At 54.3% G+C, this 15,089-nt stretch overlaps 1 protein-coding gene across 1 annotated transcript in view; it reads right to left on the bottom strand.

Annotated features, from left to right (window-relative positions):
- SIM1 (SIM bHLH transcription factor 1) overlaps nt 1–7,457 on the bottom strand; it is a 48,541-nt gene extending 41,084 nt beyond the window's left edge. Inside the window, exon 1 of the mRNA XM_040598805.1 lies at nt 7,283–7,457. Within this exon, the coding sequence (XP_040454739.1) occupies nt 7,283–7,457 (175 nt within the window). The remainder of the gene's footprint in view (nt 1–7,282) is intronic.
- Between the last annotated feature and the right edge of the window lie 7,632 nt (nt 7,458–15,089).

Raw genomic sequence — 15,089 nt, 5'->3', positions numbered from 1 at the left:
CCCCCACTCGAGGATTTTTTCTTTTATTTTTCCTAAGAAGTTAAACAAATTGGGCCACAAGAAATTGTTCACTGTCAGGAGGAAGGGAGGGGAAAAAAAAAAAAGAAATAAGACAGGCTCTTGATTACTTTACGAACAACAGCCTCGTACCTAACGGCGTGCGCCGAGGCTGCACGGAGATTGCGCGGATCCTGCTCGGAACAAGCGTGCTGATTCATCGTTTCTCTCAGCATTTCCCAATGGAAAACCACTGCACTTTCCACATCAAAAAGCATCTCCATCGGTGTTTCATAGGATAGCTACACCGGCGGATCCATGTGAAATGCCTTCTTCCCAGCCGTGCCCACCCCCGGCACTAGGCACACCGCCCCCCCGGCCGCCTGCCCCCCCAGACAGGCTCACGGCCGCCGCGCTTGGCTGCGCTGGCCCTGTCCTTCCCCTCATCTTTTGATTGCTGCAAGCCTTGATGTCGGCAGCCAATGGAGGGCTGGGTGGGTGTCATCCCTACCCAGTGGCGATGTTGCCTCAAGAAGCACTTCTGTCCCACGGAAGGGGGAAGAGATTCCTCAATCATTTCTACCTCGATCTAGGCAAAGACGGAGGAAGGCAGGCGCAGGGAAATGAAACTCCAGGAGGCCCGGGCAGCTCCTTGGCCCTGGTTGGTCTCCGGGTTATTTGTCCCTCTGTGAGCATCTGCAGCGCAGAACCCACCTCGACCCCCTCCTTTGTCTGGCAATAGCAAAGTGGGGCGGGGGTGGACGGTGGGGTGGCCAGAAGGTGCAAGCCCTTACCTATTTTGTGTTGATTTGCCGGCTTTTAAAAGCGCTTACTACGATTTCCCCAACGGACTATCCGTCACGACACGTCAGCGCGATCCGGACTTACGGTAGCGCAAAGACCGGCAGAGCGGACCGTTTGACGTCCGGATTTAAAAACCACTTAGTGGAGAGCCCCAGCCTGAGCTCCGGATCCGCTTCTTTGGAGGCCAGGCTTCGAGGCACAGCCATCCCCGGGGACTTGTCCCTGCGCCATGCCTGGCCGCACGGCCCGGCGAGGTGCACGGGCGAGGGCAGGAGTACGAGGCCCACGGCTGCCGTGCACGGCGGGCAGGTGCCGGCCGGGAGCCGGGCCCCACAGGCAGGGAGTTTTCTCCCGTCGCTGAGGTCAGGGCGAGGGAGAGGCGCAGGGGGCTCGCCCGGAGGCGGCCCGGGGCGCCGGCCCGCCGGGGCGGCAGATGGAGCGCCTGCCTGAGCCGGGTCCAAGGAGCCCCGCCGCGCCTTTCGCTTCCAGGCGCTTCTTAAACCTCCCCGTCCGGGCAGCGGCAGCGGCCGCCGCCCCGCTCCCGGGCTCTCCCCGCCGCCTCCCGGGGGCCCCGGCCCGGGAACGTCTCTCACTTCTGTTTCGTGGCGTTTGTTCTGCCCTTTTAGGAGCCGCTCTCGGCTCGTTAAAGATGGAGGAGAGGCGGCTCGCTCGCCCGCCCGCCTCGCTGGGGATGCTAACACCGCGGGCGAGGGGTGCGGGACCCCCGACGACCTCCGCCCCGGGGCTCGCCCCTTCGCTGCGGCACCGAGGCAGGCCGGCCCCCGTCAGCCGCCCCCGCGGCGCTGGGGAAGCCAAGGAGGGGCGGCCCGGGCCTCGCTCCCTCTCGCCTCCGCTCGCTGGCTTGGTGTAACCTGCTCGGCGAAGACGCCCGTAAAGCTTTACGGCGGGCACGGGCCTTCCACCGCCGTGTGCAGCTCGTAGCGCAGCACCTCTCCCGCCGCCCCCTGCTGTCGCACGGCCCTCGCCGCGGCGGCTCGGGGGACAAGCGGGGCCCGCCCGGCTGTTTGGGGAGAGGGGGGCGGCATGGCGCTGTTCTCATCTCCGAGGCGGTCATTTCTCCTTGCTGCCCAGGGAAAAGGATAAATAACAGCACCGGGAGCCGCAGGGACAGCAGCTGTACGTCCCGCCAAGCGAAAAGGCAGGAGGCTGCTGTATCGAGGAATTAGCTTGATTCGATTAACCATTTAATTAAATAGGCTCCCGCCAGCCCTCCGCTTTGCCATCGCCTAGCGTCCGACAGGGCTGATCTCTCAGTTAATTTAACAGGCAGTGGTTAATGATAACTCAAAATCTTGGCCAAATGAGGCTTCTGTGAAGGAGCGGGTCGCCGTCGGAGGGTTCGGATGAAATGGAATAAGCTACGTTTAAAAAAAAAAAAACAATGCTGCTCGTTTCCAACTGCCTGCGGATGCCATTAGCGAGGTTTTGTAAAGATTTATTATCTCGGTAAATCACATGTGTTCATTTAGAGCAGGGATAAGTTAGCATCCCGCTTACTTTATAAAAATAATAATAAGAGGGAGGAAAAGTCCTGTTGACTAAACAAACAATCCTATTAAAAAAACGGTAGTGGAAATAATGCCGAGACTGACTCACTCTAGAAAGAAATACCAACATTTTGGCACACACGGGGTAACGGAATTGCGCTCTGAAATGCAAACAAACGCAACCGTGCCCAAATTGGAAGGGGGCGGGGGGGAAATCAGGGAAATTTGTGAGCGCAAACTGTTTTTTCTCTTCTACAGAAGATGCAAGTTCAAAGAGCCCTTATTCCGAAGAAACTGGGGAGGGAAGGGTTTGCACCAATGCACTTGCGAACACACCCTATTTATATGCAAGTTGAAAAATAGCCTCCAACATTAAAACGGTCGTATGCTACTAAGAAGGGAGGGGATGTTTCTAAAGAAAATTGGATTTTCCCCATTTATGTCACTTAGTACTCTATTTAATACATAAATTTGCTTTTTCAACGTTCGTCCTAGTAGCTTAGTTCTCACTTCACATTTTAAGTTCGCATAAAAACTGGAATTAGACAGAAGCAGCGTGGAGAGTAAACTGCAGTTTCAATGAGAAAAACTTCTGTAAGAAAATAAACACTGAAACCTAATGCTCAATCATTTCCCTTAGCAGTAAGAAAAACAGCATTAAATCACCTATCCACGTGGGAAACGGATTTTTTTTTTCTGCTGATCTCTCCCCCCTTAAAAATAAAACAAAGTTAAGGATTTCAATATTGAAATGTTAACCATCCTGATTCGGCGAAAGTTTATGTAAACGGAGCCTCTTTTGTCTCGAAAATCAAACGCCTCTCGGCGCGGAAACGATCCATCCCCATCAGGACAGGGACTGCAAACGCTCCTTTTCCCTCTGTGCGCGTAAGCAGAATAGGACCCTTAAAATATTCCTAATTAAAAAAGAAAAACAAAACCCCCAAACAAACCCAAACAAATAAAAATCTATGAATTGCGCCTCTTGTTGGTTTGGGTGGGTTTTTTTTGTTTGTTTGGGTCGGTTTGTGTTTTTTTTTTTTTCTTCTCCCTTCACTTTTTGGATACCGGCGAAGGTCAGTGAAGAGCTACCCCACTGGTTATAGCGATGGGATCTATTTTTAATGAAAACTTCTTTAGTCCTTCGACATCCCGGAAATTTTCCTAGGTATTTCTTGAGGCTACGTTACTTGCCATTAAATATTTAATGTTCAATTGCAATTTTAGGGTGTGGGTTTTTTTAATGAAAGTTAACTCAAGAGTAAATTTATTAGGAAGTTCTGCTTAAAAATTTTTTTTTGAAAAATATCTTCCTTACTCTCCTCAACGATTTAGCAGGTCTTCAGCCTTCCCAAAAGCTGTCCGATCACGAAAACTACTATTTGTTATAAGCTTTCTCCTCCTGAAGCAGAAGAGTTCTAGCACTGAAACGATGCGAGCTACCTAAGCCGCTGAACACTTTTCGCCCTTGACAATTTTAATCTGCTGGAGACCTAGTAAAGTGAAATCAGGGGTAGAGAGAACAACCCAGGTGTTCTAGTAGCTTGAGAGAATTACACAGCCATTACGGGAGGGATCTCGTTGGAAAATCTCTGCTCGGTTTATCAAGGTTATCCAGTGCCACTGGTTTGTGTTTAGATTTCTGGGGGCGAGACGGGAACCGCACCGTGATTATTGCGTGCGTGACGCTCTTGTCATTTTACTCCCAGAAAACTCTCGTTTCCAAAATTAATCCGAAATCTACCCAACTTCTCTCTCTCTAGGAACCTTTCAGATGTAAAAATATGCAGACAAATGCACACCGATTCTTTCCGCCTGTTCCCCTGTCCCCAGCCCCGCGTGTGCGCGGCGATGAAGAGCGTACATCTTTCTGTACGTGACTGTTTACAACCAACCCCTATGCAAGCACTCTCCGGGCAGATGGAAATCCGCTTTTGCACCGGCGAGAGGGGGTGTGAGTTACATTGGAAGGGCAGCTCGCTCTTACGGAGGCAACGCTTCTCTATCCTGGCTCTTCCAAGATCTCTTTAAATGTATGACGTGACACTTCACCGTGCTCGCGAGCCTCCTGCTACCCATCTCCAGCCCTTTGGCCAACTCATCGGCTCTGTCCCAATGCTTGTATCGCTTTCCTCCCCAGGGAAAAACAAGCAGAGGGACACCCCCCCCCCCCTCCTTTAAATTCGTCCAACATTCCCAGCCTGCCTCCTTTCAGGAAGGCTTTTCCATTCGGTGCGCACTTTCCCTGTCTGTCACTACCTGTCCTCCCTTCCCAGCGAAGCAATTACTTCATTTTCTGGCCGGGGGCTCCGGGAGACCGGGATCGCCCCCCTCTTCCTCACCTCCCTCTCTGCAGCCCGGCCGAGCTGGAAGCGCCCGCTGCACAAGCACACCCGCACCGGGAGCCCCAGCGGCCGCCCCCGCCGCTCCCGGAGTCCCTGCCGCCCCTCGAGGTCGCGGGGGACACCGCCCGGCCCCGGGCTCTGCTCGTGCACGGCCAGGCACGGGCGCAGCGCCGGGAGGCCGCCGTGGGCGACTCGCTCGCCATCAGTCGCGGCACCGGCGACCCGCGGCTCCGGGACCGGGCCAGGGCCGCCCCCCGCTCACCCGCCCGCCTGCAATACGTGGGAGGCAGAGCGAGCCCGCCTGGGCCGCGGAGGGGCCGTACGGCCCGGCCCCACGCCACGCCGTGGCCCCGCTCTCGGGCCTTTGTGCCCACCCCGCTTGCGGCCCGGGGGTGGGGGGCGCGCGGCCCCGCGTGGGTCTGGCGCCCGCTCGGCGTCGGGCCTCGCGCGGCAGCGCGCCCCGCCGGGACAAGCCCTCTCGCGCCTGCTCGCCGCCTTCCCGTTTAATTTGCAGTTTGCCTTTAATTAGGCTGCGGAGGCTCTGCTGCCTGCAAAGCCCCGCTCAGCCGCCCCCTCTGTCTCCGCGCTCAAATTAGCATCTGCTGCGGCCGGCCCCGGCCCCGGCCCCGGCGCACTTCGCCACACCGCTCCCCAGGGCATTCAAACATCCTGCGCTGCCACCGAGGGACCGGGATCGCCTATTCTTCCTTTCCCGTGATTACTCGCAGCCTACAAGCAACACCATATGCTTCTTCTGATCAAACAACCCGCTACATAGGCACCGGTAATTGACGAAACCTGCTCGAAATCACGCAGAAAGGTAGCCTACTGAGACCGCAGGAGTTGACAAATCATTGCTAATAATCCTTTTAGGAACATCATGGGCATCAGAGTTTGCAATAGCTTTATTTTTATAAAGTATGCGCTGACAGTATAAAGGACAACTAGGTCTCCTTTGAAACAGGGGGCTGTCCTGCATAACGCTCTTCAAGGTGGCAGGTCACATAGAAGAGGAAAGGGGCTTGATGAAAGCTTTAATTATTATTTAAGGCTTTCACTTATCCCCTTCTTTGGTTCGAAGTGACTCGGAGGTATGGAAGGTTGTTTAAAGAAGTTATTGCAAAATGCACTGGATTGGAAATTACTGCTGTGGACTTTAGGTATAAGCGTTCATACGTAACCGGGGGTGGTGTGTGTGGGTGTACCTCCCCCAGTCCAAATGACTGCCCGATTGCATATTTACTTTTAAAAATTAGAATTAACACCGGTAGTTCAGAGATGTAATCAGGTAAAAAACCCACCCCAAACACAAAACCAACAAACTCAAACAATAACAACAAAAACAAAAAAGCACACACACACCCCAAAAAAAGCCACCCCACAAACCAAAACCAACACCGAAAACCAAAGCAACAGAAACCCAGGCCGTATACCCACTCTTGATTTGTAAAATATAGTACAAACATAGCACAGACAGACCGACCGACTCGAGGTACAGCTACAGAAAAGCGAGGCACATAGCTGTATTACATTGTTTCTTATGTACACATACTTTTCAATAAAAGATGCAGCAGATCTTGGTTTTATGTCTGGGAAATAAAAAGTTCTTAATACTTTTTCTTTCAAGCAGACTCTCTCTCCACCGAGTTGATCTAAATAAATGATTCGTGAAGTATTTTCGGGGGGGGGGGGGGGGGGTCCCTACATCTTACGAAAGCAATAGGGTGAGAACACAGGAGAACTTTATTCTGACTTTTAACTTTCTGCGCTGTTTGTTTTTCTTGGCAGCCGATGTATAAGACCCAATCCTAATTCTACTCAAAAGCAAGGCATACTTTGGCACGCTTAAGTCTGCTTTCGCTAGGCAGGCGGGACCGTTGTTGCAGCTGTGGAAGCCAGCGCGAAGGTTACTGCTTGCCCGGCTGTGGAGGAGAATCAGGCCCGGCCTCGGACGCTGGGCTTGCAGCACTGGGTGGGCAGGGGGATGGAGTGTGTCGGAGAACAAAACGCCTGTTAAAAATTGCCGAGGTCGATTAAAGCCCTCAGACTGCCCTAATGATCCTCAGAGCGAGATGCATCACATTCATGATGCGATTCGGTGTGCTCGGCTTATTTATTTAGGCTGCGTGTGGGAGCATGCCTGTACGCGTGTGCTGTACCTGTAAACCGCACCTTTGCTCGAAACTTGAACTAAGGCTTTAGGACTTTGCGTAGACTTATGTAAATATTTACCCATATATTAACTCCCCCCCATAGTATGGCTATAAATAGGGGTGAATCGTCCCCTCTTTCGCCACGCACGTGCTTGGCGGGGGATGTACATCTTATTGGGAGACTGGGGGAAAAGAAAACCCGTGTTTGCTTTAGCAGAACACGTAGCAGAGCTCAGTGCCTTCAAGTGTTGACAAAAGCACCGTAAGTCCCCAACCAAACCTGTCATAGGAACTGAAGGGAAAGTATTTACGACAGAGGAAAGTGACAGCGGAGAGCACCCTGCCTCCGAGCACACCACCCAATGCAATTTACTTTTTAAAAAAAAAAAAAAAAAAAAAAAAAGAAAAAAAGTAAAAGCGGCAAGCGATACCTGGATCAGAATGAAAATAGAAGCGAATAGGCATTCCCACCTACCTTCTGGAAAAACCACCCTCATTTTTAAATAGCTGGTGGTGAGTCTGATTATGGATGCTTTGTCCAGCTGAGAGGTGATAGCTGAGGGCAGGGGTAGTAATTTAGCCAGTTCATAAAATTCACTGTTTTCTTTCTCCCGTCTAGTCCGGGCAGCATTTTTTGACTTCTCTTTCATCGTGATTTTTTCCCCTTTCCTTCCTACAATTTAAACTCCAGAGATTCATCCAAAGGTGGAAGGGAAACTCAGCAGGAATTCATCTCTCCAGAGCATCAGACAGTGATTCTGAGCGCGGCCATTACTCTGAGAAACCGTTCAGTTGCGTAAAATGCAAACAAGTATTGAAGACCAGAGAGGTGTTCTTAACAAAAAAATATATATATATTCTCTGAAAAATCAGAGTCAATCGGATGAGAAAGGCATTTATCCAATGCAGCTCAGAGACTCCAAGCAACTGCGGGGGGGGCAAAAAGGAGGAAAAAAAAAAAAAAAAAGAAAGAGAAAAACAGCTAGGATCTTGCGGCCCCAGACAGAAACCAAACGACGTATTTCTGGCCTTTTTTCCTACTCGTGGCGGGCAGCATAGCTCCTCGGAAGAGGGTCATAATAATCCCGTTTCTTCCCGTGATCCGCTGTCAATCCGAGGCCCGAAACGCCCGGCCATGGGCTGCCTCCCAGGGCGCTGGGTGCCTTCCCGGAGAGCCTCTGTGAAGACAACAGCAGTCCTGGGGTGAGAGAGCCGGTACACAACGTCGCAGCGGAGCCGCGAGAAATAATAATCAACAAGCAGCCTCCGGCGGGTGTAGTATTTTCTCCCACCAGAGGGGAAAGAAAAAAAAAAAGAAAAGAAAAGTGTATTTTCCCATCTAGTGCGCCCGCAGCGCAGCCTGCCCCGCACTCTCCTCCCACAGCCCCCGCACTCCCCAGCCCAGGTGCGCGCTGCATGGCCGGAACAGGGCACAACCGAGGCGGGCACAAACCCCCGGCCGCCGGCGTTACCGGCCGGTTTCGGTGCGGCAGGGCTGCGCCGTCCCCTCCGTGCTCCCCCTGACTGGCTCCGCCGCGGCGGCCAGACCTCCCCGCGCTGCCGGACCCGCAGCGGCGCAAGCATTTCCAATCCCGGAGTATTTAAGCTTTTTTTTTTTTTTTTTTTTTTAATTTTCCCCTCGGCTCGGCTGCTCTCCTCATTCTCCGGCTGGGGTCGGTCGGTGGTGGTGGTGGTGGTCTACCCCAGCTGCACCCTAGCCAGGGGAGGCACGCTCTGCCCAGCCCTGCCCCGAGCCGGAATCCACCCAAACATCACATTTTTCCAACCAAAAAAACATTTTTTTTTCCACCGGGAGGAAGCGACCCACAGCCTAGCCCCGCACATCACTGCGGCTCCTTGCTGAGGCAGGCAGCTTGTGGTGGGCTGTGATCTTCTTTTTACCTACCTTGAGTCCCTGAGCCCGGCAGCCTGCAGAGAGCTCTCCCGGGGTGAGGAGCCCAACTCTTTAATTAGCTCATTAATGGCACGGGGAAAAGTTTGCGCCTGTCACTGCTCCTCACACCGATGGGCAGACAGACATTGCCGCCTCCCCATCCCCTTTATCGGCTCCTGGGCTCTCCCTCTCACATAACGGGGGGGTTAGGGTGGGGTGGGGGGCGAGGTTGGTATTAATGAAGAATCCCTAATTTGCGGCTGAGAAATGCCTAATAACTTCTTGATGGCTAAAAGCCTTTTAGCACAACTTCATTTCTCTCCCAGTTCCCCCTCCCCCCCCCCCGCCCGGGGCCGAGCCCTCCCTTAATGCCACTCACGGACCCACCTCGCTTCCCATTGGCCGCCACCACCCTGCGCCCGGCCTCCCACTGGTGAAGGGGACGGTGACGTCACCGCGCCCCGGACACACCCCCCTCCCCTTTCTCCCCGCGTCCGCCCTCTGACCTGGCGGCGCCGCGCGAGGGGTGGGCGCCGTGCGGGGACGCCCCCCCCGCCCCCAGCGTGTACCTGCCTGCGCCGCTCTGTTGGGGTTTATTTTTGTTTATTTGAGGGGTGTTAGGTGGGTTCTTTAGCCATCGCGATGCAGGCGACCCTCCAGCCTCCCCGCTGGGCACCGGAGAAGAGCGGCTGAGGTCCCTCCGGACCGTGGGTTGTGAGCATCGGCGGTTCTGCCCCCTCCCAATCCCCCACACCGAAGCCCCCCAAGCAAGTGGTCGTGTTTGAGAGAAATAAGCTGCAGCCACGTGTGTTGTCATCCCGTCCCCCCCCGTCCCCCCACCTTAACGGGGTACGGTTCAGCGCCGGGCTGATGCTATGTGGAACAGCGTGAACTGAGTCGCGGGTTAGTGCGGAAGGAGCATGGAGCAAGATTTTAATAAATCTTGATACACGCTGAAAAAAAACCCACACCAAACAATCCCACAGAAGACCAAAAAAGAGGGGAAAACCCCCCACCAAACAACCCCAGTCCTCCTACATCAGCAGACAGAGGCACTTTAAAACTGCCCTCAAAGTGGATGTGGAGCGAGGGGGGTTCTTTCTTTCCCGGAGAGCGGGACTATTCCTAATCTCGCTAGTTCCCTCAAAAACACTCACCACAAAACCCAACAAAAACCAAAAAAACCCCAGAAGCAGCTCCTAAAACTGTTGGCTATTAAAAAGAGTAGATAGAGCAGAAAAAGAGCGCCGGGGGGGGGGGGGGGGGGGGCACGCTGGGGGAAGAAGGCTTATAGAGCCTTCCCTAAAACTTCCCTAAAAATAATTGCCAAACCAGTCGGTGTGAGAGTTCAGCTAGAACAGTTTTTTAAAATGACACCGCACTGGCAAGGCAACCGTCGGAATATTTCGAGGAAGAAGAAGCAGTTTCGGTTTTTGAAAGAAGGAAAATGTCAACAGAACCCAACAGCCTCTGAGGCACCCCATCCCTTTGCTGCACGGAGGGCTGCAGCTCGGAGCGCAGGCTCCCAGTGCCGACCTCCTGTTCGCTGCTTATCACCTTAAGTCTCCCTTCGGTTAAAAGCTTTCCCGGTGTTCATTTGGGTAAATAAAGGAAGGATGGAAGGAGAGGCATTCAACAACTCCTCTGGGTGTCCATCGTCTACCAGCAGCAGAAAAATGTATCCACGTAGTCTCAAATGTTCTTTTGATTGTCTTCTTTACCGAAACAACCCGTTGTTAAACAAACACGAACGCAAGTCATTTAGTGAAGGTATGGATTAAAAAAAAAAAAAAAAGAAAAATGGGAAAAAAACCCACCAGCTATCCCCGCCCCCGTCATGTTGTAATGCAATCGCTGCTATGGGGGAAAGTGATACTGAAATTTTCAGAAATCTTCTCTGTGCGTTGCTGCCATCAGGTATGAAGTGGGTTTGGGGAAGAAGAAAAAAACCACCTTCCTTCTGGTTTTCATTTGAGGTAATTCTCTCGCTAAAAAGCACTGACGTCTCTTGGAGGGTATTTAGACATATGGGCAACAACTGGACTAACGCTGTCAGGTAGCTCACGGGTTATTTGTCAACATGAGCCGCAGAGAATGTCTTTTATAACATCCTTGTTTTGGAAAAAATAAATAGATCAGTAGGATACACTTCTGCTAATTTATACCAGGGAACATGAGCACCTTATACCTTAGCACCCCCCTACAGCCCCGGCGAGGACAGCAGCTCACCGAGGATCCGCTTTCCCGGTGCACTGGGACTCGGTTTTTCCCCAGCAGCGGCAGCCTGGGTGGGTGTCAGCAGCCGCCCCCGTTCCCCCCGTGGCCGGAGCCCAGGGGCTCGGACTCGACGAGCCCCTACGTAGATTTTTAATGTATGAATGCTGCGGTAGATGAAGTACAAGATATGAGAGGACCGGCGTACGAAAGGCAATTATTCAGTCTTCGAAGTGATGCCAACCGTGGACAAAGTCACGGCGTTACGGCATTACTAGAGCGGGGTCAGTACGCTGGGGACATTTCCCAGCACATTTCCAGAGGCAGCTCCCGAACGATGAGAGAATTTGGCAGTTTCAGAGACATTAGCCTTCTTTTCCTTCGTCAAAATACTCTGCTTCTGAAAGTGGAGATCAGAGCTAGCACTGCCCTGTTCCAGGTATACAGAGAAAGGCAGCCCACAGTAGCTAAATTAGTGGTTTCCGTACCAGCCGAGAGCCCCGTGTCACTTGCGGCGGGCTCGGCGAGGCCACCGCCGCGCCCCGGTGGATCTCGCCTGCCTCAGAGGGGAGCAGAGGATGCTGCTCATTAAATACAGCGAATGCACCACTTCGGGATGGCCATGCCGCCGTTACTCCGCGGCGTACAAGCCGTCGGAGCGGATTTTTACAACAGCGGGGCGCACTGACGGCGCGGAGCGGCCACCTGCGGGCGGAGGGGCTGAGCCCCGGGAGAGCGGGGCAAACCGCAGCGCTGGCCCCCCGCCGCCCCGTGTCCCCCCTGCCGCTCCCGAAGTGGGGAACGGAGCGCCCGGGCGGGGGGCGGCGGTGTCCTGCCGTTCGGGGCACCGGGGGAGCGGGCCGAGAGAGACCCTCCGGTTGCCTGGAGCACACACGGGCAGCTGAGCTGTGCTCAGATCAGATGCGTTTATTCTCGGATGAGAATACTCTGGAAAACAGATAATGTGGGGAAATTGAATAAACAGGTACTGCAGCGCAATTTTATTTAAAAAGACGCGTAATAAAATGGGATATCTGAGGAAAGCTGGGTGAAAACAAAGCGTCTCACAGACAGGTTTCCAACTATAGGTAGCAGAAAACTTGTGCACCCAGGCACAATGTGCAGCGTATATTGCAGCATGTGTGCGTGCGTGTGTGTGCGTGTGCGCGGAGAGAGTGGGGAGAGAGAGAACTGTACAAATCAAAGCCGGGGTGGGGGGTGGGGTGGGGGGGTGCGGGAGAAAGAAACCCGCTAGTGGGTCATTTCCCTACGGGGCAAGTCTGATCCAGATCCTTCTCCAGCACATTCTGGCGTATTCTGATACATTTATTAGTTTATGAATTTGGGTGCGTTGACTAATTCCCGCCCCCCCCCCCCCCCAACAATAAGGTGGCCATTTCTTATGCAGAGAGAAAAATCTTTTCAAGCATAAGACATGGCTTATACACCGCTGTCTTGGCAGCGTTCTAAAAAGGTAAGTATTAGCTAATTAACCGTACTGGTCACTCTCACGATCACTTAAAAAAACCCATCGGCCTGGTATTAGTAACGGAGAGATTTGGACACGCCAAACCTCGCTCCGCTCTGTACCGGCGGGAGGGCAGGGTCCCACCTCGCAGGGACCCGCACAGCTGAAGGGAGCACACCGCGACAGCAGCGTCCCCAAATGAGACGCGTTTCCGTCGCCTGAGGTGCACAACCTCGGGGATGTCTGTGTAGGTGCGGGCTCCTGGAGACTGAGGCTGTTTTTAAGAGACCGGTAACTTCAGACACACGTGCTCTGGTACCCTGGTGAATTGGAGTGTGATGTGAATTTCCATCCCTGCCCTAATCAAAGCTTTATTGACATAAATATACACGGCAAATGCTCTTTGAGACCATTCAGAAGCCATTAATATGTTTTAACTGATCTAGATCTTAACCTCCAAGATTCAAGCCATGCTCTAGGTACTTTATTCCCGGTCTTTTGCTAACGTTATTAGGATATTCAGGAGAGCAGGACAACGAGAAAACCGATTCTCTAACAGAACACAGGAAATAGTTAACAGACCCTTGGATACCAGCTCTCAGATATAAGCAGTTCCGCATACATCTCTTAAAAAACATTGTAAAATTAGAGTACTCCATCCTTAGCATGACTGTTAGCTATTTTCTGTAGCTCTCAAATATTTTTTGGCGATATATCCGTGGGTTTTTCAAGCGATGCTTGGGGGGTGGGGGGTGGCACTTCTCTTAACCACGCACTCCTTTCAATTTTATTGTTTTTGGCATAAATGTAGAGATGATTTATATTAATTTTTCCAGTGGAGTCAAAGTTCAGTACCTTTTAGCCCTTATCTTATTGAATACACTCTCGTTAATGATCAGAAGTCAAGCTATTTTACCGTTACTTGGAGCAGCAAATGAAAACATAAAATAAATGTTTAAAAAATGCTTAAAAAAGATCTACTTTATGGTCAGTAACAATTACCCCCAGGCACATTTTTCTTGCCTTCTGTATTTCCAAAGGAGCCCGGTATACTGAACGGTCGAACCGAGCCGAAATGCCTTTGGAAGGGATGAGAGGTTCTGGAAGGGCACGGGACTGGAAATAACTTCGAAGGAATGGCGAACTTTGGAAAGTGTTTCCTGCCCTCTGTCTTCACAGACATCTTGCTTAGCTCCTCTGTCTCTTTCTGCTGCGCGGCCGTTTATTGTTTCCCTCCAGCCCCCGGACGGTACCTACGGCCCGGGCGCCATCGGTGCTACGCCCCCGCCTCCCCCTCACTTGCACCGGGCTGCCCCGGCCACAGGGCCCGCCGTGCGGCGGGCAGGAGGCTCCGAGACCCGCGCCCCGCTCCCTCGCTGCCCCCCGGGGGTCTGCCGCCCCCGACCCGCGCCGTGAGGAGCCCACCCCCGCGCAGGGTCTCCCCTGACTTCGGCGGGGAGTGACCCCTCTCCCCGTGAGGCCGCCGCTGCTCTATTTCTCTTCCTTCTCCCGGCGGAGGGCCCCAGCGCCGGTGGCGGCAACGGCCGCCGGGGGCGCAGCCAGCCGGGCGCCCCCCCCTCAGGGGTCTACCCCCCCTCCCTCACGGCTCTCCTTCGTGGGAGGTCAGAGCCGGGCTGCCGGTGCGCTCCCGCCCCGCCGAGCCTCCGGAGCATTTCGGGGCAGGCTTCCCGGCGGCCGCGGGCTTTGTTCGGCTGCGGTGCTCCCGCCGCGCTCTCTGGTGGTTCGGCAGCGGCCCGCGGCGAGCAGCGCAGCCCCGCGCCGCCCGCCGCCCCCCGCCCCCCTGCGCCGCCCGGCCCGGGCCCGACGCCACCGGCCGCGGGACCGGCAGCGCCCCCCGCGCCGCGCCGGGCCCTGCAGGAGCGCGCCTGTGCGCGCCCGCGCGGGGAGCAGCGCCTCGCAGCGCGCCCCGCCCCCCCCCCCCCATCCCATCCCCGCCCCGCCGCGCGCGGGCGGGCACGGGCGGCCTCGCGCCGCGCGGTGCTGGCTCAGCGCCGTCCTGGACAGCGGCCCTTCACCTGCGGCCCGGCCCGGGGAGGCTCACAAGGCAGGGAGAGCAGCTGCCCCCCCCCCGCCCCAGTTTGTCCGTCCACCTGCCTGGGGTCAGACCTGCCCTCCTCGCCCTGAAAGTGGGAGCGCGAGCGTTGCGAGGGGGGCGACAAGGGGGGGACGACAACGTCCCTTTAATGTTATTTTGCTTTATTCTCTTCGGCTTGCTAGGTTGGGTTTCGCTCTCCCTGTCCCCAGTTACAGGGGGCTTTAGTCCCGGGCAGGGCCGGCTGCAGGCCAGCCACCCCAGGGCAGGGGGAGCCTCCTTGGGGGCGCAGCCTCCCCCAGCTCTCAGGTACAGCGCCAGAGCTACACTTGGTCTGCCAGGGGGGCTGGAGCTGCGTCAGGCTGCCTCCAGCCCCTTGCTATCACTGAAATTTCCTTTCCCAAGGCCTGGCTTTTATTAGCAAAAAAGTTATTTCATTAGTCGTGGTGGGGTGGTGGTGGGGTGGTGGAATCTGTCAGCAGAAGCCTGTTTAAATTTCAGCACCCCAAAGAATAATGCTTAAAATAGTGGGATCCGTTCCACAGCCTGTTCTTACTATCAACCTGACAATTAAGAGGTCACAAACAGACTTTGTTTCAGCAGAGGAAAGCATCTTAACCCATCTCGAGAACACACTTTGCTTCGAAATAACA

This window comes from Falco naumanni, chromosome 6 (assembly GCF_017639655.2).
Source record: "Falco naumanni isolate bFalNau1 chromosome 6, bFalNau1.pat, whole genome shotgun sequence".
NCBI classification, from domain to species: Eukaryota; Metazoa; Chordata; class Aves; order Falconiformes; family Falconidae; genus Falco; species Falco naumanni.
This window is presented reverse-complemented; position numbering and strand designations above follow the sequence as displayed.